This window comes from Vidua macroura, chromosome 3 (genome assembly GCF_024509145.1).
Source record: "Vidua macroura isolate BioBank_ID:100142 chromosome 3, ASM2450914v1, whole genome shotgun sequence".
Lineage (NCBI taxonomy): Eukaryota > Metazoa > Chordata > Aves > Passeriformes > Viduidae > Vidua > Vidua macroura.
This window is the reverse complement of record NC_071573.1, coordinates 105,343,015-105,364,470: the sequence shown is the minus strand read 5'-3', so window position 1 is coordinate 105,364,470 and position 21,456 is coordinate 105,343,015. Positions and strand designations below refer to the sequence as shown.

The 21,456-nt window shown below is 37.0% G+C and overlaps 1 protein-coding gene across 10 annotated transcripts in view; it reads left to right on the top strand.

Annotated features, from left to right (window-relative positions):
* PUM2 (pumilio RNA binding family member 2) overlaps positions 1 to 21,456 on the top strand; it is a 71,180-nt gene that overhangs the window by 31,546 nt on the left and 18,178 nt on the right. For 6 of the 10 annotated variants that reach the window (XM_053972423.1, XM_053972424.1, XM_053972414.1 and 3 more), the window contains exons 5-12: positions 505 to 677; positions 3,631 to 3,901; positions 4,212 to 4,305; positions 6,152 to 6,277; positions 7,444 to 7,583; positions 9,244 to 9,382; positions 16,376 to 16,519; positions 17,555 to 17,836. In XM_053972423.1, coding sequence (XP_053828398.1) covers positions 505 to 677; positions 3,631 to 3,901; positions 4,212 to 4,305; positions 6,152 to 6,277; positions 7,444 to 7,583; positions 9,244 to 9,382; positions 16,376 to 16,519; positions 17,555 to 17,836 — 1,369 coding nt within the window. The remainder of the gene's footprint in view (positions 1 to 504; positions 678 to 3,630; positions 3,902 to 4,211; positions 4,306 to 6,151; positions 6,278 to 7,443; positions 7,584 to 9,243; positions 9,383 to 16,375; positions 16,520 to 17,554; positions 17,837 to 21,456) is intronic. The other 4 variants (XM_053972419.1, XM_053972420.1, XM_053972418.1 and 1 more) reach the window with 2 other exon arrangements.

Here is a 21,456-nt window from a genome sequence, read left to right as displayed (position 1 = left end):
GTAGTTGCTGTCTGTCTTCTTTGGTTGGAGGGGGCAGAAGAGGGAAGTGGTTTGGGCATCTTAACTAAATAGCTGTCTTAAAGTGCTTTCCTAAAAACTTCATTTAAAGGTAGGAAAAAGACTGCAAATAGCTTAATTTAAAATGTGTGATGAGCTTTATTCTAGATCTTCTATGTTTTCCTGTGGGTTTGTTTTGTAACTGGATGTTTTAATTGTATAATATAAACTTTTCTCTAATTCAGTGTTACTGCTTTAACAGCACCGCTATAGTTAAGGTTGAGTTAGCTCTTCCATTATAAATCTTGGCATTCCTTTTCACATTTTGGCAGTTATTAATTGCATGTGGTTGAAACTTGATGATCAAGTGACCCACCAAATGCAATTTCATTGACAACAAACTGTTTGTATTGTTTACGTGCACTGTAGTGTAGAATTAGGTCACCTTGTGGTGCTCCTATTGTGTTCTGTTCAATATTCAGAATCAAACAGATTCTTTTTCCTCAGGGGACTAGAGATGCTGAAACAGATGGACCTGAGAAAGGAGATCAGAAAGGCAAGGCTTCTCCATTTGAGGAGGACAAAAACAGAGATCTTAAACAAGGAGATGATGAGGATGTTACTAAAATAAATGGCAGAGGTTTGCCAAATGGAATGGATGCCGATTGCAAAGATTTTAAGTAAGCTTTTAACTGTTTCTCAAGAAGACGAGCATGTCTCTTTAAGGGCATTATTACAGTTCTGGTTTGTGTGTCAGCTTTAAACATTACCCAGCCGCAGACTGATTCTTCCCCTTGCAAGTCCTCCCTTTCCCACTGTGCCACGTTTCTTAGGATGTCATTAATGTGTGTGTCACTTCTCATGAGACAAATTCATCTTAACGTAGTAACTATTAAAAGTAAATGGGTACCTTCTGAATGTGGTGCATTAAAGAGGGATGAAAACTTTAACCCTTTTAATGTCAAACTAAATTTCTTTCTCTCCCTGCTTCTTTTTAATGCTCTTTTGTATCTGAGTGTTGTAGAGAGTAAGTCCTACAGAATTTTAACTTTTCTTGTGATTTTGCTAGTGGATACCACAGCCTAATACAACTAATCATTTCCCCATAAGTCTTTATAGAAGCCATATCTTTGACTAAGGTGGAGCAATGTATTTTCCTATTCATATAATTAAGTGTCACCCATGGAATGGTGTTGTGGTTTGGTTGTTTTTGTAGGGAAAAATAGATTGGACCAAGCTAAAGCTTTTGAACAGTGAACTCATATGACAGCACAGCCAGTTTTTTTTTTTTCTAACACTAAACTGCATTTTAAATTGGGTATTTTTTAAGGGCTGATCCTTCTTTCTTGAATGACTGTGATGCATTTGTAGGTGTCATACAGAAGACTTAAAAAGATAGAGAACTAGAGTGCTGCTCATAAATTTGTATTAATGTGATGGACATGACCAGATAGTTGTGGTTTCATTAGTTCATTACTGAAAAGTATATTAAAATGCATGTTTGAATCCCATATGTAAGTATTTCCTACCATTTAAAAAATGTATTTACCTGAGGCTAAAGAGGGATTCTTGAGGTCTATTTTTCAAGACATATAATCGAAAATAATACAATACCAAGCATACCAGAGAGCTCACATTGGCTCCTTTCAGTTGTGTGCTGCAATATGCACAATAAACAGTTACCTTCTTTGTTACCCATAGCAAATACAGAATAACTTCTGTCCTGCTTTTCTTTACCAGTATCTATTTCAATTTTGAAATAGGTGTTTGTGAAGTATCTTCTGTATTTTATTTAAAGAGAGAAGTTATTGAAAAATACACAAATGCAAAAAAGCATCCAAAGCCAGTAAACCTCTCTAAAAAAAAAAAAAATAAGGCCATCTAAATGAAATGGGCCATATAAAGGGGTGTTATAGAGCCCTCCAAAACAGAGGTTTATAATTGAAGTATTGACACAACTTTAACTATAGCAACAGAACAGCACCAATGTAAGGAGCAACCTGTATTATCTAACCATAAGTATTAACAAAGAAACTTCATCCTGTCTTCCTCATTGTATTTTTATTGTACTTGTAGCATTTTAAACTAAGTATGTACTGAAATAACTGCCTTTTTTTCTTTTGTTCTTCACGTTGTTGATGCTGTATTTCACTTGGGAAAAATAGGGAATATTAAAGGGCTTTAAACTCAAGTTTTCAGCAAGACATGGTTGCTTGCTAGGATACTTAGATGGTAAGCCAGCATGTTATATACAATCCTCCTGAGGTTGCTTTTTACATTAAAAAAACCTCTTGTCAAAAACCTGCTCCTTTCTTTGACATATTTTGTCTAGAGTAATAAATCATACAGTGTTGCTGCAGTAAACTCCCTGAAAGGCTGATTTCTAGCTGTACAGACTTAAGTGTTGTTATCAGCCATTACGTAAGTGCTAGTAGATTTTTTTGCATTAGTCATGGGCTTCAGTGAGGAATAGATACTTTGGCTCTGGAGCCCTGAAGAGGAAGCAGAGCAGGTAGTACTGAGGCTGTGTCTCTGACCTAGAATTAGCAGTACAGCAGACTGGTCTGGCACTGTTCTGCTGGAATAAACATAGGTTCTACCTGTAAGATGGCATTTGGTATTTGAGCCTAGTTCTCACAAGTAAAGCCAACTAAACTAGAAGTTCTGAATTTCCTGAGAAACAATATGTAATCATAAAGTTCTGCCAACGCAATAATGTTAGTGGATCATAGATTTTCTCACACAACTCTTTCCTAGTAGTTAACTTAGATTTTTGCCAGTAAAAATTGATACTCTAAACAATATGGCTTCCCACAGAAGGTGGGAGACCACTCCAAATTAAGATATCCTAAATCTAACCAAATAGTGTTGGGAATCTCTTTGGGATGTTACTCTGTTGACACCTCACCTCATCGTTTTGCCTGTAGGTGTTTATAGATGTACAAAAAGTCCCCTGTAGACTGCCAGTCAGATGAGAGAGCAATTCAGCTTTTATATATAATACTGTATCTTTGATATTGTATATTCTATTCAGGGTTATATTAGGAACACTTTTTCCCCACCAGTCATCAGTATAGTATAATCTATTAAATGAGTTGTGTAGGAAATTAAATGTTTTAGTCACATGCTAAATGAAGTGGTTATTTGTTCATTTTACTCAAGATAAAAATATATTCCTTGCTTTACAGATGTGAAAAATGGTTGCTATATTGTATGTTTCATTTGTCTTTGCCAAATGAAATTTTGCTGTGTCTTTTGGTTCTTTGGCGTGAGATGCCCTTACCCATTTCTTTAGTTAAATTTCTCTACAGTACATTTCTCGTCACTACCAAAATACAATAGACATCCCAAAATTCGCAGGTGACCACAAAACAGCCTCACAGATCAGTTTGTTTTTCTCACAAGTGATTTGAAGAGCTCTATAGTCAGTCTTAAACTTAAAAAAAACCAAATAAAATTATGCTTTAGAGTTAAATGCATCCTTTATCTTGAGCCATCAATGCATGCTGGTTGAAAATGTTAAAATGAGTATGTCACTTCCCTTTGTAAAGTCTCTTGAGTTCAGAGCTGTACTCTGTCCACGGACAGCTTTATTTAAGACTGAAGAGTCTGTCTTAAATTTCTTCTGAACAGTCGTACCCCTGGAAGTCGACAGGCCTCCCCAACAGAAGTAGCTGAACGCCTGGGCCCCAATCCCAGCACCACAGAAGGATTAGGTCCACTTCCCAATCCTACAGCCCACAAGCCTCTGGTAGAAGAATTTTCAAATCCAGAAAATCAGAATCTAGATGCCATGGAACAAGTTGGTCTTGATTCTCTACAGTTTGACTATCCTGGCAATCAGGTACAAATGGACTCTTCAGGAGCTACTGTAGGACTTTTTGACTACAATTCTCAGCAGCAGGTTAGTAATGGACTGTGGAAAATTGATCCTTTAAGTTGTTGATTATCCTCTTGACAATCAGTCATTTCAACATGTAATGCATTGAATATTATTTTGTCTGTGACTTAGTCAAGGGTGAATAACTATAATTAATAATTAATCTAGAAGAATATTGTTTTTTTTTTATTTAGTAACTTTAGTAACTAACTTTAGTAACTTTGTTACAGAAGTTTGGTTTGACATATTTTTTTTCAGTAAGCAAATCCAAGTATATTATAGCCCTGACCTTTGAAAACTGAAATGCATCCTTTTTTTTTTTTTCCCTCAATAGCTTTTCCAGAGGACTAATGCTCTGACTGTTCAGCAGTTGACAGCAGCCCAGCAGCAGCAATATGCACTGGCTGCAGCTCAGCAGCCACACATAGGTGAGGTTTCTGTACAATGCAGCAAGCATCCCTGGCAAAAGTGGGTGTGTTGCTTTGATAGACTCCTTTCAATTTACCCAGTCTTCTCATTCAAATAGATACTGAACACTTGGCCTGTTGCAGTGTTCTCATGAAAACTGCTCAGAATGACTGCCTGTGACTGTACTGTCCTTAGTGGAGGTTTTCTCTTGTAAATTTTCCCCTTTGGACAGTTGTATACAAATAAATAAATCTTATATTTGCTTCTGTAGCATAGTAGTTGAATGTTGATGGGAGTAAAAGTTAAAAATACTTACTGCTATAAGCAGTAATAGAAACACTAGCTTTATATACTAAAAACCAGTATGCAATTCTAAGATTCTGTTGCAGTTCAGTATTTTTAGTAATCCAGTTAAAAACAATTGTAGAGTAGAATTTTGAAACCATACTGTTGTGTTGATTAAGTTTTAATTTTTCCATGTTAATGGTGCCATTTAAACAACTCTTTCTTCTTGCAGGTACCCTAATGAGCTAATTCTTTAGCAGGCATTTTTTCAGTGCCTTTAGTTCAGTGAGTTAGTTAAATACACCAAGTTCTTCATGTGCTGCAACTCAACAAGGAGCCTTCATTTCAGTGACAACAATTTTATGTTCCACTGTGGGGAAGCTGTTGGTGTTTAGGGGAGGGAGGTTGGAACACACATGGAAACAATTCCTTGTTTAAGGAAGGGAGATAGGGTTTAAAGATTTCTACCCTCCCTAGTTCCACTGGACTGTTGAGGTGTGTGCACAAATGTCTTCCTCTGTGAGTAAAAAAGGATTCTCAGGATCAGAAAGGCAGGCAGAAGTAGGAAGCATCTCCAGTGACTTGTGTCCATGCTCTCCTGCAAGTAAGTTTTCCTACCAGCTTGTTGTTTAGGTAGGTTGTGAGGTCTGCTCAGACCGGGATCAGCAGCCTATAGCTGGGATTGAAAAGTAGCAGCTCTTCACAAATACAGGTTGAGAGCTGGAAGCATGGCAGATTGAGATGTTTGTGTCCACAGGTCCTGTCTTTGACTTCTAAACTTTGGAGAAGCCTTGCTTTGTATGAAGTGCTGACTGAGTAGTCAGCTGAAATTTTTCTCTTTAAAATGCAGCCTCTTCTCATGTGCATATTAATAGAAATCTATCAAGAAATATTTGGAAGGAGGGACATAGTTTGATGTGCCTTGCTTGCTTCAACAGTTGCTGAGTCAGTGCTGGATAAAGTATGTGAACCCAACTGACTGGGGAAACTCTGGGTGCTGATGCTTTGTTTACTGGAGTTTCTGCAGTTGTCTCCTTCCATTACAATTCCTATATCAAATTGGGATTCTTGGGAAGTAAGATTAGCGTCTTATATGTGGCTGTTTAAAAGCTAGGTATCTGACTTAAACTATCTGGTTAAATTTTTTCCTAATTGTCAGTGAACAGATTTTTGTCTCTAGCAGGTGGTTTATTTCATCTGGCTGATTCACACACTAGATAACTTGTCTGTTACAGATTTCCTTGCAAGACTAGTTTAACTTTCAGATAGTTAAAGTTGGGCAAGATAAATTCCACTTTGAATAATCCCTTCTGTGCAAGGATGGATAGACACATATGAGACAAATCTCCTTGGAGTCTTTAGATCCAACAAAACAAAGCTGTTATGCCTTGGGATTAGTAAGAAAGGACTGATGAGAAGACATAAAAGTGTTGATTTCTGTAATTATGCACCTGGTCTTAAGAGCTTCCAAGGTACAAGCAGTTCTGATTTTAACAGATAGGCTGTGTGATTTGGGTGGTGCGAGTATGATGATGCTTGCTAAGAATGTTGGCTGTAATGAAACTCTGTTTGTTACTGCAGCAGGCGTATTCTCCGCAGGCTTGGCCCCAGCTGCTTTTGTGCCAAACCCATATATTATCAGCGCTGCTCCTCCAGGGACTGACCCGTACACTGCAGCTGGATTAGCTGCAGCAGCTACCCTAGCAGGTAACTGAACACTGGGAAGTGTCTGTCTTGATAATTCAACCGAACAAAAAGAGAAAAAAAGTGAAATCTGTCCTGTTTATCTCTGCAAATGTAGTTCTAGAAAGGAGAGACTTGTAAAAAAAATGAATACTGCCATTTTGAAAATTCTTAATACAATAGAAAGGATTTCAGTTTGTTATATATGGATTCCAAGTTTCTCTTGCCACTGGACTTTAATACACAAAATTGAGGGCTTTTTTTCTGTTCTAAAAGTGTTTATCCTTAATAAGGTGAATCTGACTTTGACAATATGTATTATTTTCAAAAGACATGACAGCTAGCCTTTCCTTGTATGTTTTTACTCAGTGAATTAATTTTCTAATTCCAGATTTTCTCATTCCCAGTGGGCATGCAAATAAAGATGGTCTCCAGCATGCTAAAAGGACCAGACAACAGAGAAACACAGGAAAATCTCTTTAAAAAGTTACTAGATATCACTGTGAAACAACATAACTGAGTATTCAAGTCCCAGGTAGTGCTCAGACTTGAGCATAACATTAAAAAAACAAACTCCTTTGTTTCCATATGATGTTTCACAGGGAAGGCAGTAGAAAAAACTAAAAGACATGTATTCATAATGGTTTATATGTACAACCCCATGATACAGAGAGATTATTCTTCTACAGGTTCTTCATCGATAGACTGGAAGAGTTAAGTGTGCCCACTTTGAAGAGCATCGTGTATATGCAGGGGAGGCACAGGCAATAGTGTTTATAAGCAAGGGCATCACACAGAAAGGAGGAATCACAGATGATCAAAGTCTCAGTACATCACTATCAGGAGGATAAATTTTGTTGATAGTGTGATGTTCTGAAATTATTTTTTCTTCCAACCATGAAAACTGATTTTGAATGTTCTTTTGTACCCAGACTCTGAATGCTTTAAGGTATTTCTTTGTCATCTGAGTCTCACAAGGGTATTCATTTTCTCATAGAGAAGATAAGACTTGGTGTGAATTTTTAAAATTAGCCCATTTGTATTCATGTGTCATTTTAGCTAACGTGGGAATTCTTTCTTCTTAATACTGATTTCTCTTCTGAAAATAAGAAGATGGATCAATGAAGGATGCTACAAACAGTATTTTAAGCAACTGCACTAGATGGAATAATCATGCTTTCTGGTTTTAGGTCCTGCTGTGGTTCCACCTCAGTATTATGGTGTTCCATGGGGGGTGTATCCAGCCAATTTATTCCAGCAGCAAGCTGCAGCAGCAAATACCACAGCAAATCAGCAAGCGGCTTCCCAGGCACAGCAGGGACAGCAACCGGTATGTTCAGCATAAAAAGCAGAGGTTCCTCACCTTAACATTCCAGTGTGGAAGGGTCAGCTGCTGGAAAACTTTACAGAATTCAGATGTTGCATCTTAGTGTATAATAAATGGATGTTGAAAACTCTCGATTTCCTTACTCATTGTCACTATCTCAGACCATGTTAAAGTTATTTTACAGTCTCATTTCTTAAGACAATAAGCATTAAAAATGGTTCATTTCTTCCATTTGCTGTGCTGTTATGTGTGTAGGTGGTGCTTCTTGTGTAGTAAATGAATGTAAAGTTTAATCTAGAAAACTGACATAAGGGGATGAAAAGATACATTCTGGCAATTTTAGGAGGATATTGTTTCTTTTAAGCTTGGGAAAAAACTAATCTGTGTTTTCATAAATTAGCTGGAAGATTGAATGTTACACATATTTCTGTCCCTTCCAAAAGTAGGGAAATAAATGTGTTACCAGTAGTTTCGTTGCTTCACAGGAAGGAAGGATTGCCCAGCTTATTTTTCTGTGACATTAATTATATTGCAGCATTACCATGTGCCATATGGTGTTTTTGCCTTGATGAAGCAAGAGTGAGCAATTGTTACAAGAACTTGTTGAAAATTCAATTTCTTTAAATATTTCTTTAAAAATGCTAATTTTCTATTGTTACTCTAGATGCATTTTTTAACTATTGTATGAGTTTTCAGCATAAATGAATAGCAAATTTGACAAAGGAAAATCCCAGATTTTAAATGACTTTACACTTGAATGAATGTAAGCATTTCAAATTTTTTATCAGCAATATGGTTAATTTCAATTCTCTTCTTCGAAATGTGATATAAGAAGTCTGAGATACCATGTAATTACAGAGATTTCATCACTGTTTTTATGTTCAGGTGGATATTTCTTTCTAATGATTGTTTTTATCAGTGACCTGCATTGGTAACTGAATGTATATTGTCTCTGCAGTTCCTTTTTGTTTTCTCTATAAAATTAATATCGATTTATGTAAATATTGTGAGTTGTATTTCTCCCTTATTTTGGACCTGAAGAAGTTGATTTTAAACAAGAGAAATAGAGTAGTTGCAAGAATTTAGATTGTTTTTCAATCAGATTCCCAGAGATTCACTGTCACAACATAATAAAATATGCCTGCTTTGCATGGTGATGGAGTGTTAAGTGAATGTTTAAAACTTAGGGGGTGCATTATTTACAACACTGTTGGCAGTGGAGTGTTAATTATGTAGACAAGTTACTGCAAGTGCTGAAATATTCAGATTTACATCATGCAGTTGCCTGGAAATAATGTAAACAAATGTATTTATCAAGGAAGGTCAGGTGCTCAGGTAATAAATAATGTAGGTTGTAAAATGTATCACTCTCACAGATTTTCTTCCTTCCTTTATACTCATTACCATTGATGGAACATACCTGAGTCCTGATGTCCAAAGCAGGGCAGATATTTTATGGTCGCGTTTGTCAACAAAATGGTATATACCTTTTATTCTTTGTATGTGTATATTCTGGAAACCAGTGAGATGCAGGATTCCCAAAGTGAAAATCAGGGCTGAGAGGCATCAGATACTCAAAGCAACTGTTCTAGGCCTTTGTTAGCACGTAATAGATTGGCTTCCTTACCTTTTAAGGAAGGAGTGTTGTGTCGGCCTTTTCCAGGTCCTGCGAGCTGGAGCAACTCAGCGCCCGCTCACTCCCAACCAGGGGCAGCAAGGGCAGCAGGCAGAGTCACTTGCAGCAGCTGCAGCAGCAAATCCAGCTTTGGCTTTTGGTCAGGGTCTTGCTACAGGCATGCCAGGTATGTATGTTACCAGTGGATTAAGAGACTCACAGAAAGTAAGAATATTGGTGTTATTAGGTAACAGATTAACAAAGTCCTGTTCCATTTATGATAAACTGCTTAGAATTGAGTTTTATAGTTTTATGTTACTCAGTTGGTTTAAAATACTGGCACAGTATTTTTAGAGCACAAGAAACTCCTCTAGCATTTGTTATTTGGAGCGTTTTCTCGGTATTTGCTGTTACAAATGCATGCACAAGAAATATCATCAATTTTTGAAAGGTAATTTCGTATATAGTGAGGCAACTACATGCTGTCTTAAAAAGTCATTTGTTCTCTGGTTCCTCTGCAACAGGAAGTATTAAGTTTTGCTAGAATAACTTTTTATTTGGGGCATAATAATATCTAAAGTTCAGAATCCAAAAGTAAGATATTTAAAAAAAAAATTACTGCTTGATCACTGCTTGATCTGAAGATGACAAAATCCTTGGAAGCACTCCAAAGGTTGGAGCCTCAGATTCTTTTAGTGTGCATGGCTTCTGACTTCCTAAGGAATACTTCATGTGTTGTGGAGTGGTTAGCTTGTTCAGCATCTAAGTGTTTGGTACAGTTACCTGAGCAAGAGCAATTTCAGTGTATTTGGCTGTTCTTCAGTATGAAAATTAAGGTTTTTTACATAGTTAAGTTAGATAATGTTGATCCATTCCTTTGACCTGTACAAGTTCTCTCCTTGGTCAACACCACTGTGAGATGCCCTGCAACCTGGAGCCAGAGTTGTTTGCTGCATGCTCTGGGGCTGCATTGTGCACTTGGCCTCCCTTGAGCACATTTTAGATTCTGGCTGCAGAGCAGACTACCTATTGTGTTTTTCCTGTCTGTTTTCATTTATAACTGTCATTTCTATTTCTTCTCATGCAGTAGTTATCTTCAGCTTTTAGCATCTTTCTCCTAAAAATGAGGAATCAGCAAAGTGCAGTCCTGGCACCTGCCAAGTGGTACTTCTGCACCTCACCGAAGCAGTGGATAAGGCCTACAAACAATGAGGCATGTGAGAGATGTTATAACCATCTTTGCACAAGCCTCAAAGGCTTAGCTATAACTTTTTTTTTTTTTTTTTTTGAGAGGGGGTGTGGTGTACATTTATTTATAGTTACTTACTAGTTCTTACTTTACATCCAGAGTAGTAGCTGTCTTAACTCAAGACGAGTTCCTAAAACCCATACACGCCCCCCCACCCCCCCCCCAACTCCAGGTAGATGATTGAAAGTAATACTGAGTGGTCAAATACATAGCCTCAGTAGTGCAAGAACCTGTCCCTTGAAGAAGGTACTTGAAGACTTTTTTTCCTCTTCCACAAGCCTCAAAAGGTTTTCTGTGAGGGCAGGAGCCTTTTTATTCAGTTTCTATTGTAGGGTCCTGCTTTATCCCATATGGTGCTGCAAGCCTGGATGGCCAAAGAGGAACTTTATTCTTGTGAATATATTTCAGACTGTTGTATAATAGGAATTATGTGCAACTGACTTAAGCTTTACCAACCACAGTATTACAGAGAATAGAACTCAAAATATAATGACATTTTTTCAGGCATCATCAGATAGGTTTGTAGAGACTCCTAGGAGTGCTGGTGATTCCTCTTTTTAGGGTAAGAAGAATATAGAATGAGGAAGTGAAGACCTGCCATTATATGTGGGAATCTTGTTACTTGGTTTGGTGTCTGTATTTGAGAGATGCTTGGGCTCCATTTATAAGCAAAGAGAAATAGGAACTTCTACTCTTGATTTGTCTGCCTCTTTTAGTTTCCTGATTTAGGGTAAAGTGAGTTTGGCTCCAGAGATGCCTTTTTCTATTACCTTACTATAAAACTGAATCAAGATGACTAAATAATATCTAGATACCAAAATGTGATTCAGTGAATCCCAGACAGCAACCACTGAGCAAGACATGTAATGTAATAAACAAGATTTCATGTGGAATTCATGTTTCAATGGACTAAGATGTTTTACAAGAAAGTCAAAGTCTAAATTGAGTTTCAAGCTTTTAAACACTCTTTACAGAGAGAATATTTGTAGTTTGGCTTCACTGTGAGCTAGCAAGTCAGAGTATATTGTTCAGCTTGTCCATGCTGCTGTCCTGATATTATTTGAGCTGCTTTCTCTTTGTCACAGCCTTTGTGTTGGATGAAATTGATAAAAATGTTATCCCAACTATTTGATGGCTTTATTTTGAAATTTGATATTTCAGGTGTTTCTTTGTTAACTGTTTAGGAAGGTGTATTCCTGTGTTGCTTAAGATACCCATCTCATTCTACTTGCAGAGGGAAAGTGCTTGAAATTCAGGTTACTTTTCACATAATGTCACTGTTAAGTCTCCTTTGAGAAAATCATAGAATGATAGAATGGTTTGGGTTGGAAGGGGGGGGCCTTCACAGATCATCTCGTTTAACCCCTTGCCATGGACAGGGAACCTTCCACTAGACCAGGTTTCTCAGAGCCCCATCCACCCTGGTCTGGAACACCTGCAGGGGTGAGGTGGCAACAGCCTCTCTGATCAACCTGTTCTAGTGCTTCACCACCCTCACAGTAAAGTTTGTTCCTAATATCCAATGGAAAGCTGCACTCTTTCAGTTAGAAGCCATTCCCTCTTGTTCTATCACTTCATGCCCTTGTAAAGTCTCCAGCCTTCCTGTAGGCCCCTCTAGGTACTGGAAGGCTGATAAAAGGTAAAACTTAAGGTTCTTTTTTAAAACCACTTAATGTGAAATGCATTTTGCATTGAAGTTACACAATATCATTTTCAATTCTTCTATCCTAATTGAGCAGTCATTCAATAACAAAGATTCTTAAAAAACAGAGTGTTTCGCCTTATCTGTAAGAAAGTGTCAGAGGTTATTCCCAAATTCATAGAGCAATTAGTATACTTTCTGCTTATGAATAAAACCAGTCCTTATCACAGGCAACTTCTGGACTTGGCTTAATCATCCAAAGTCAGGAGTCTACTTGAGACTTCAGCTGTCTTAAGGAGTCCAGTGGAGATCTCATTTGTGCAGTTGCTCCAAAGAGACTGCAGAGCTGCTCAGCTTACCCTAAAATAGATGTCTGTAACAGCAGGTCAGCCAAATCCCACCAGAGGCTCCACTGACTGTGCTGACTAGGTCAGATACAACTTCGTTTTTTATGGAGCTCACACAGTAAAGCTGTCATGGTGCATCTGGCTTGCAGGTGGACATGTAAAATGAGTAGTCTGGGAAAAACGCCCATGTATAAAGCATTAAAATCAACTATTTCTATCCATTGGCATAGCATTTTTTGGTTTTATTACCTAGAAGAATTTGAAGTGTGACATTGCAGTGGGTAGTATGAAATAGAATTCAAATTTCATTGTGGCAGATACACAGTATAGGCAAAATTACAGTGGTTATAGAAAGTATAAATGGGTTACTGGCTGGATAGTAAGTTCTGGATTTGATTTTTGAGAGGATGTGCAGAGATAAGGCTGAGCATGTCTTCATCAGTACAAGCAAAAGGTTATAGGGGTTCAGGTTTTGGGCAGAGAGAGTTGGGGAGGGGAGAGGATGGCATTTTTATAAGGAGCAGATAATTGAGTTGGCAGTAAGCAGTGTCTGTTAAATTGTGTAGAGAGAAGTAGCAAACTGGCATATATTTGGATGTCATCTCTGAGGGAAGTTGCACTACTGGATGGATAAGGGCAGTACTAAAGATGAGCTGCATGAGCCAAGAGAACAGATTTCATTTCCTCTCATTCTTTAGGTATATTCAAGGCTTGTGTGATAAGAATCAGGAAGTTTTTCAGAGTCTGTGGTTTCTGGAGACATTCAGAAGTCATTTCAGCAAAACACCATAGTTATAAACTAGATTGTTTACTTTCATATTCTCTGCTGATCCAGAGACAGTAAGTGTAGATAGAGCAATTAAACTCTAAAATAAAAGGTGTGATTAGGAACTGATTAGGAAACAGTATGTTTTAGTTTTCTGACTGCATGGGAACATCACAGTGAACTTGAATGTGAAGGCACTGAAGTGAGATTGATAATTGTTAATTTTGAGGGGAAATAGCACAGCCACAGGGAGAGATGATGATGTGATGGAAGGTAATAAAAACTGAAACAGGAAGAGAGGGAATTAGAGAGGAGATCTGCCAAGTCACCACCTTATCTCTTGATAAGAGAGAAGGCAGGGGAAATTGCTAGATCTGTGCTCAGGTTTCTGGGATGAGGCATAATTTGTGGAATAGTGGAAAGGAGAAGATCTGAGTTTTGCTGTGAGAGCTCTTCTTCAGTTATTTAATCTGATGTTAGATGGTCTCTCTGAAATTTTATTTTTGATATCAAAGCAAAAAACTTTATACCTTTGAGGTTGCAGATGCACTTAACAAGGTTTTAGCAATTTTACAAATAGTCGGTCCTATGTTGCTTTGTTGTGGTAGATTTAAGTAGAAAGCTGAGGCCTATTTTGGTTCAGAATGGATTTCAGAAATTGGAAACAGAGAGGAACCTGTCAGTTTTCATTCATAGCTTGAACCTTCTGTGACAATATCTAGATGCTATTGACCTATCTTATCATTACTTATTTTAAATGCACTATCTATGGGTGGATCACAGGTTCATATAATGTCAGAGAAGTATCAAGAGGGCTTGGGCATCTGGTAATGTAAAGAGCAAGTGCAAATTGCTTCCATTTTTTAAATTTAGCAGTCATACGAGTAAATTATTTTAGAAAATCTAATATTAGTGTATTAAACTGCATTAGTATTAATTTCAAGAAATTGAATTTATGCGAGGTGTAAGTTATCTCCCTTGCCCCCCTCCAGGTATTTTGCATTGGAAAATAGGTTTGTTTACATTGTGGGCCTGAAGTCATATAAAAAGCAGTATATTAGTTTCAGATGAGCAGAAGGGTGTAAACATAAAATCAGTAGGTGGTTTTTGCAGTTTTACTTTAACAGTTACAGCATTATCCATGGGTTTGTGAATTTGAAGAGGGTAGGTGGGAAGAGTAAATACTGGTAATCATTAGCTAATTCTGAGTTCTGAAAAAGTGGTTTTATATGATAACAGCAGGAACAAACAAAACATGTTGTTATCAGTTGAACCAGCTACAAGTAAAAGCAGAAATTATGTGGGTACTAGTAATTAAACATTGCTAATGTGTGCGGGAACATGTGTTATTATAATGAGCTTTTTACTGTGTCACTAATCTAATATTTTGTGTTATCTGCAGAACTACAGTAAAACAGACAACAGTTTGTCACCTTTCCCTACCTTGGGAACGTAGCAACCTTTCTTAGTGGTGAAGGGGTAGAGCAGAGCACATTTTTGTAGGTGGAAGAGGCAGTAGCACCTCTAGCAAAGTATTTCTAACTAGTTCAAGTGTAAGATCCTGTTTTGGTTGGTTTTAACTAGCCAAATTTTCAGACAAATTATGTGGAAGACAACTGTCTTCTTGTGCTGTTGGAGGGAAAGAGAAGGTAAATGTGCGTGGAATGCAAAGCAAGTAGTGAGCAGTGAGAACAGACAGGTTTAGAATTATAGCAATGATGATTTTTCATAACCATTATAATGCATTCACCTCCAGAACTGTGAATTGAAACTAAAGATCTGGATTTTCATTGCTCCTCTCCTGTTCAGTGCTACCTGAGTCTCCTTCATATCTTCATATTTTCTTAGTGTGTGAGAATTTGGACCTGTGTATTCAGCTTCCCTGCAGAATACTGTAACCACCAGCCCAGAAGGGAGATGTGTTTCCAGCTCTTTTTTGGAGTGTGTCTAGGCAGAGGAGATTACAGAGATGTTTTAGAAATCCAGGAGGAGAAAGTATGACTTGGAAGGCTGGTGATTGTGGTACTTACCTTAAATCAGAGGTCCAGTTGCGTTCAGGTCCATATGAATTTCAGAGAGAAATCTGCTAGACCTAGTTCTGAACATACAAGGCAACTAATGGGAACAGCTGACTTAAAACAGAATGCAAATTTTTGTTCTTACATGTACAAAAATAGATGTGTGACTTTTGCAATCTTTTTTCCTAATAGCTTTAGTATATATTTGAACATGGGAGGAACATTGAAATTCCATTGAGTTTTTTTTTATTGCTTCATAAGAATAGTCTACCTATCAATTAGAAATTGTTCTAGTTTAAATATCAGCACCCTTTCTTAGATTATCATAGCTTGTCTTCCATTTTTGAGGGATTCTTATTCCATTTCATCTACTTCACTATAAAGTGTCAAGAGCTTTAAAATTAATTATCTTGATCTTGTTCTAAATAAAGGGGGTTTTTTTGCTTGGCTTTCTTTTGTCTCTTTTGCTTTTCTTTATTCATATATTGTATCCTGTATTCCTTCCTACTGCTTGCTTTTCTCCTTTTTCAACTCCCCCTCCTTTTCTTCATCAATTCCAATTCTTAACTGTCAACGGAATGAAGTGTTATGCTTGGATTACAGTTTTTTTTATTCCCGTGAAACTGACTGGTCCAAGGTACTCCTGCACACACAACATTCCTTTCCTAATTTGTTTTTTGCAGATGGATTTTAAGTGTTGGTAGGTAATGTATGGAATTGCCAGACTTGCATTTAGCTCAGCCTTTTAATTGTGCATGTCTCAAGGTCTTCTCCATGTACAAAGGAGTACAAGAGAAATGTAGTGTATTTTAAACTGCTGAAAGAAATTGATTTGATAATGATCCAAACACTCCCAGTTGTGTTGAACCTATACCTTCTCAGTATGATATTAGAAACTTCAACCCTGACAGTAAGTTCAACTTTAGACAACTAATTCTAACAGTTATTTTAGTTGTAAAAAATTACTTGAAGCATTTCTAAATCTGATCTTGTTCCAGTGTTTCATGGTCTTTACTGCTTTTTCTTTGATGTCCAGTTGATATTCAGAGACAGTGTGGCAGAAAATGCAGTTTGTGGTTAGAATATTTCAAGGAGGGAGGAAATGCTGACTGTATGAGACTGTGTGTACCACTGATCCTTGTCTCCTGTGTTGTGTAGGTTACCAAGTGCTGGCTCCCACTGCCTATTATGATCAGACTGGTGCCTTAGTAGTAGGCCCTGGAGCGAGAACTGGCCTTGGTGCACCGGTCAGATTGGTGGCCTCAACTCCTGTTCTAATCAGTTCTGCAGCAGCACAAGCAGGTAAATATTTAATCCTGCACAGAGGTTTCTTTCACTTCTCTACTGAATCTTAACAGTAATGTTGATTAGTATTTGAACAGTAGTGTTGATTAGTATTGTTTTCTACGCATCAATGAAGCTTTATAGTTGTGAAGGATATATTGTGCATGCTTGCTTCTTTTTTCTGTCTTTTCCTGTTCCTTCTCACAGATGGGGTTTTCCATTTTTATTTGGAATTTACAGTCCTCTTCCCATACATACACAGGCATGTTTCTTCAAGTGTTACTTGTCAGATAGGAACATTTTCTCCTTCCTCTCCCCATGCATTATAACATGCACTTCTCATCAATCCCCTAAATGGTGTCCTCTAGGAAGCATCATTTCATTGCTTCGGCCTGGCAGAAGATGGACTGCTCTGGAACCTTGCTATGCTTTTTTCATGAAACTTATTTTCTCCTGAAAAATGTGGCAAAGAGAAAGCTATGTGTAGAATGGAAAGCAAAAGAGGAGAATTAGTTATATCAAAACTCTCTAGTTTCCTTCTTTTTTACCAGTTGTAAGATGTAGTATTACTTTACTGAACCATTTATTGCATTTGTTGAATTAAAATCTAGAATATTAACCCTGGATTGATTAAATTAATCTGTTCAGAAAATTAGATTTTAAGTTAATATATCAGCTTCTTCCTCTATGCAGAACTCGCTTCTGACAGTAGCTGAAGATGTCTTTGAATGACTCTTAGCTGCAATTCTGCCACTGCAACTTTGGATATAAAAAGTTCAGTAAACAGTAATGTCTTATATGTTTACACTGAAAATTCCCTCAATTACATTAACAATTCTGCAGCCTTGATTAGTCTAAAACGTGTGCTGTCTTCACCTTTTTTCCTTGAGTAATTAAGACTGTGTAATATTATTAAATCTCTTAGTCCTTTTATATGTGAATTTCTGCTTGTTTTAAGAGGGCTTCAAGAAAATACAATTTAGTTCTGAATAATCCATTTTCAGTCAGAAATGTTCGAGAGAGTAATTATGATTGAAAACATGTGTTTTACAGCTGCAGCTGCTTCAGCTGGAGGAACAGCAAACAATCTCGCGGGAGCCACGAACGGTCTATTTCGGCCACTTGGTGCCCAGCCACAACAACAGCAACAGCAAACAAATAGTAGCCTACAATCCAATTCATTTTATGGCAGTAACTCTTTGACCAATAACTCCCAGAGCAGTTCCCTTTTTTCACATGGTCCTGGCCAACCAGGAAGCACATCTCTTGGCTTTGGAAGTAGCAGCTCTTTAGGAGCAGCTATCGGCTCTGCACTTGGTGGATTTGGCTCATCAGGTAGGTTGTTAATATAGTGAGGACATTCCATGAGACTTTTGTGCTAAGCAAAAAAATGTATCTGTGTCAGGCATCATATATATACATACATTTCTAAAAAGAGTGCAAAAATAGGTTATTTAAGTTCAAAACAAATTATAGGGGAATAAAAAAAGTTTTTTAAATTCACTTGTGTTCTGTATAGAAGATACATTTTTGAACAATATCCTGTAGTCACAGGTATCTCCAGAATACTTTTCCATAATGATCTGTGTACTGTGCCCCAGAAGTTTGTTACTGTTTTTCAGTAAGCTGCTTTTGTTTTCAAGGAAGCCTTCATTCTGTGGTTAAAGTAACAATTGATGATAGTGAAGATACACATTCTTTTGTTTTAATAATCATACAAAAAAATTTCCTAATTTTCTTATTAATAAATCAAACAGCATATGACTTTCTAAATTTGATCTAATATCAAAATGCTTGTTTCCATAACATTTTTAAAGGATTTATCAAACAAAAATACCTAATACCCAGGAATAGTCCTTGTTAGCTCTATTTCAGGTTTAATAGTAGATACAGTTAAGCCTAAATATTCTGTGCATGTCTGGGGCCTTTAATTATTTCAACAGATACTACTAAATATTACCAACCAGTTTGTATTAAAAAAAAAAAAAAAATCATTCTGTCACGTTTCTACTCTGAAGCAGAAATTTCATATTCACACAGTTTTTAAACATGCAAGGTAGGTTTTTCTTATATTTCAGATTCAGTTTTAGTAAGGCAAGATAAACATTTTTTAAGAACATTTCCTTTTGCTATTAATCTCTAAGTTTACAGCACTGAATTGCTTCTTACTACTAATATTATTTTAATAAAATCAGGGGAGCATGTTTGATCTTGCATATCTTGCAGATGGGTAGAAACTGGGAGAATTTTATGCACTCTAACAGTATTCTTTGCAAAATTGAGGAAAATTAGCGCTAAAGCAAGTAATCTTTTAAAAATTACAAAATGGCCTAATAGATGGGAGAAAAAAAAACGGAAGGAAAAGCACACCCTTCAGTGTTAAGTCATGGTCGTTGTTATTTGGTGACTGTGACTAGTGACATCAAATACATTGCATACCAACAGTGAGTTTTTTTTCTCAGTGTTATTTTTCATAGAATAATCAGAAAAAATACTTACTTCAACGAAGATGGTGCTAGGAAGTCCAAAATCAGGTTTTTACACTGATCCTGTCCAGCATTTGATTTTAAACATCCTGTGTTCAATTAAAAAAAAAAAAAAAAAAAAAAGGCTACTCAGTAGTGTAGGTTTTCTTAATTTTTCCTTAATTTGCAGCAAGTAAATTTTATTTACAAAATTATACTATCCAATATTATGTAATATAACTTGTCCTGAGCTATTTGTAAGGTTTCAGTGAATCCTTAGCAGCTGTTTCACTCTAGATACAGTTTCATTACAGTGGTAGATAGTCATAGTAAATATATATATTTAATACAGTGCTACTGTTTAAGTTCTCTGAATAGAATAGATTTAAGTCATAAAAGTTTTTATCCTGCATTATCTGAAGAACCTCCATAGAACGCAAATTTTAGTTGTGTATCTACTTAATAAAGTCAACATAGGTTTTTCTGGCACAGGAGACTAAGCCTTTTTCTTGTAGCAAAGGTCAGTTACAGAGCTTTGTCCAAAGCCCTCAGCACAGAGAGCACATGCTGAAATCTTGCAGCAGTATCCAGGGTGATTTAATTAGCATGGTAGTTTGCACAGGGAAGCAGGAGCCCCATGCTTTTGCAGCTTGAGAAGTGGTGATGAAAGGTGCTATCTAAACCTGAAATATTTTTAGTAGGATTATTAGAATAAAAGTATATTGAAAGTGCCCTTCTGCCAAGTATAAATTGTACGTGCACTAATAGCCACTTTAAAAATGCTTCCTGGTTATTTATTTATTAGAGTTCTGGCCTGTGTTTATATATGAATTTAATTACACAGATGAGCACTTAAACAAGTGGTATTCATACATATGGAGGCGAATTGAAAGTTTAATTTTTTATATGACACAGTTTCAGCTTCTTTGTAACTCCAGTCAGTGTGTTGAAAATGTTGAATTTCCGTTAAAATATAGCCACGAAGACTGATAGATGGCAGAACACATTTTGCCCTTATGTTCTCAGTTTTTTGCAGGGGGCAAAAATAGCTGCAAAAAAATGCGAAGGTGAGCATGTTCTAGCTTGAATGACTGAACAAAGTAACAACTGAAAGTAGCAAACATACCATATAAATTACTGTATATACTCACAGTCTCTGTTCTTTTATAATAGAGTTATTCATACTCCATTTTAAAGATTTAGGTATATTATGATAAGTTACTGCAGCTTAACAGGTAGCCAAGAATTAGATCAACTATGGCAGCTTTCCAGATGCTGCCTTCTGGCTTGTAACAACTGTAAAGGAATTGGTTTGGCTTAGTGAAGGGGGAAGAGGAGTAAGTTAGTGCAACTTATCTTCTGGGTTTTGTGAGTTTTGCTTGTTTTTGTGTGAAAATGCAGCTCAGCTGCTTTGTGGTAACTTGTTAAGCTGCAGTAATGTAGCCAAGTAAGAAACGCTGAAAGATGGAAAAATAGCAGTCCATCATGTAGCATTGTATTAACATTTATATGGTTCACTGAGCCAGAGCCTGTAGAGCTGGTCTCAAAGCTTGAGATTTCTTTCAACTGTTGCCTTAATTTGCTCTTCTGGTTTCTTATTCTCAATCTCCTTGCCTAGTTAGTCCAGTATCTTTTCCTTCTGGTTTCTCCTCTAGTATGTCTTCCTTCCCAGTTTCCAGGCAACATTTATCTCCTGCTTCCCTCCTAAGTATGTTTCTGTTTCTACTTGTACTGTGTGATGTTCCCATCATCAGCTTACTATTCCAGTCTTTTTGCCCCACAGTCACATACACCTTCTACAGCCTAACTTTTCTTCAGATCTGCTTTCTTCTCATCCTCAGTCCCACTGAAGGTGCTTGCCAATTTTTCTTGCAGTCTCTTTGTTGGCTCCTTTGTCTTACCTTTCTCTCTTCCTCCTTCTGGTTTCCTTTTTTCTCTTTCCCCTCTCCCTAGTCTACTTCTTGTGTTTGGCTTTTGTCTCCCCGGCACTTGAAATGGAAAACTTCCTTTCCTCATTGCCTCATGGGCCTTTCCAACACAAGGTGGAATCTTGGACAGCAGTTTCAAAGTCTATTTGTGACATGGCACATTGAAGTTCAATTGCAAGCACAACCTTAATCAAGCATCTCAGACATGCTGTGTATGGTCAGGAGTTTAAGTTTTCAGCTATGAGTCGGTAGCAGATCTGTGCTGAACTTACATGAACTGTGATTTTGCAAAGATTTTTAATCCAGTCTTAAGAGTGTGAAAATAAAGGACTCCTGTTGCTGGCATATTTGGTCTGAGTAAATGAAAGCATCAGCTACTCAAAGATGGAGCTAGATTATTTTGGTAAGGATAAAGCACTTTTCTTTGCCGGTATTTCTGAAATGGCAGTGTTTAGACAAAAGTTCTATTAAAAGTTTTGTCCAAGCAAGTTCCTGCCATGAAAAATATTAGCCAAGTTGTTAATGTTATGAGAAAACAAATTAGTGTCTTAAAAATGGGAAG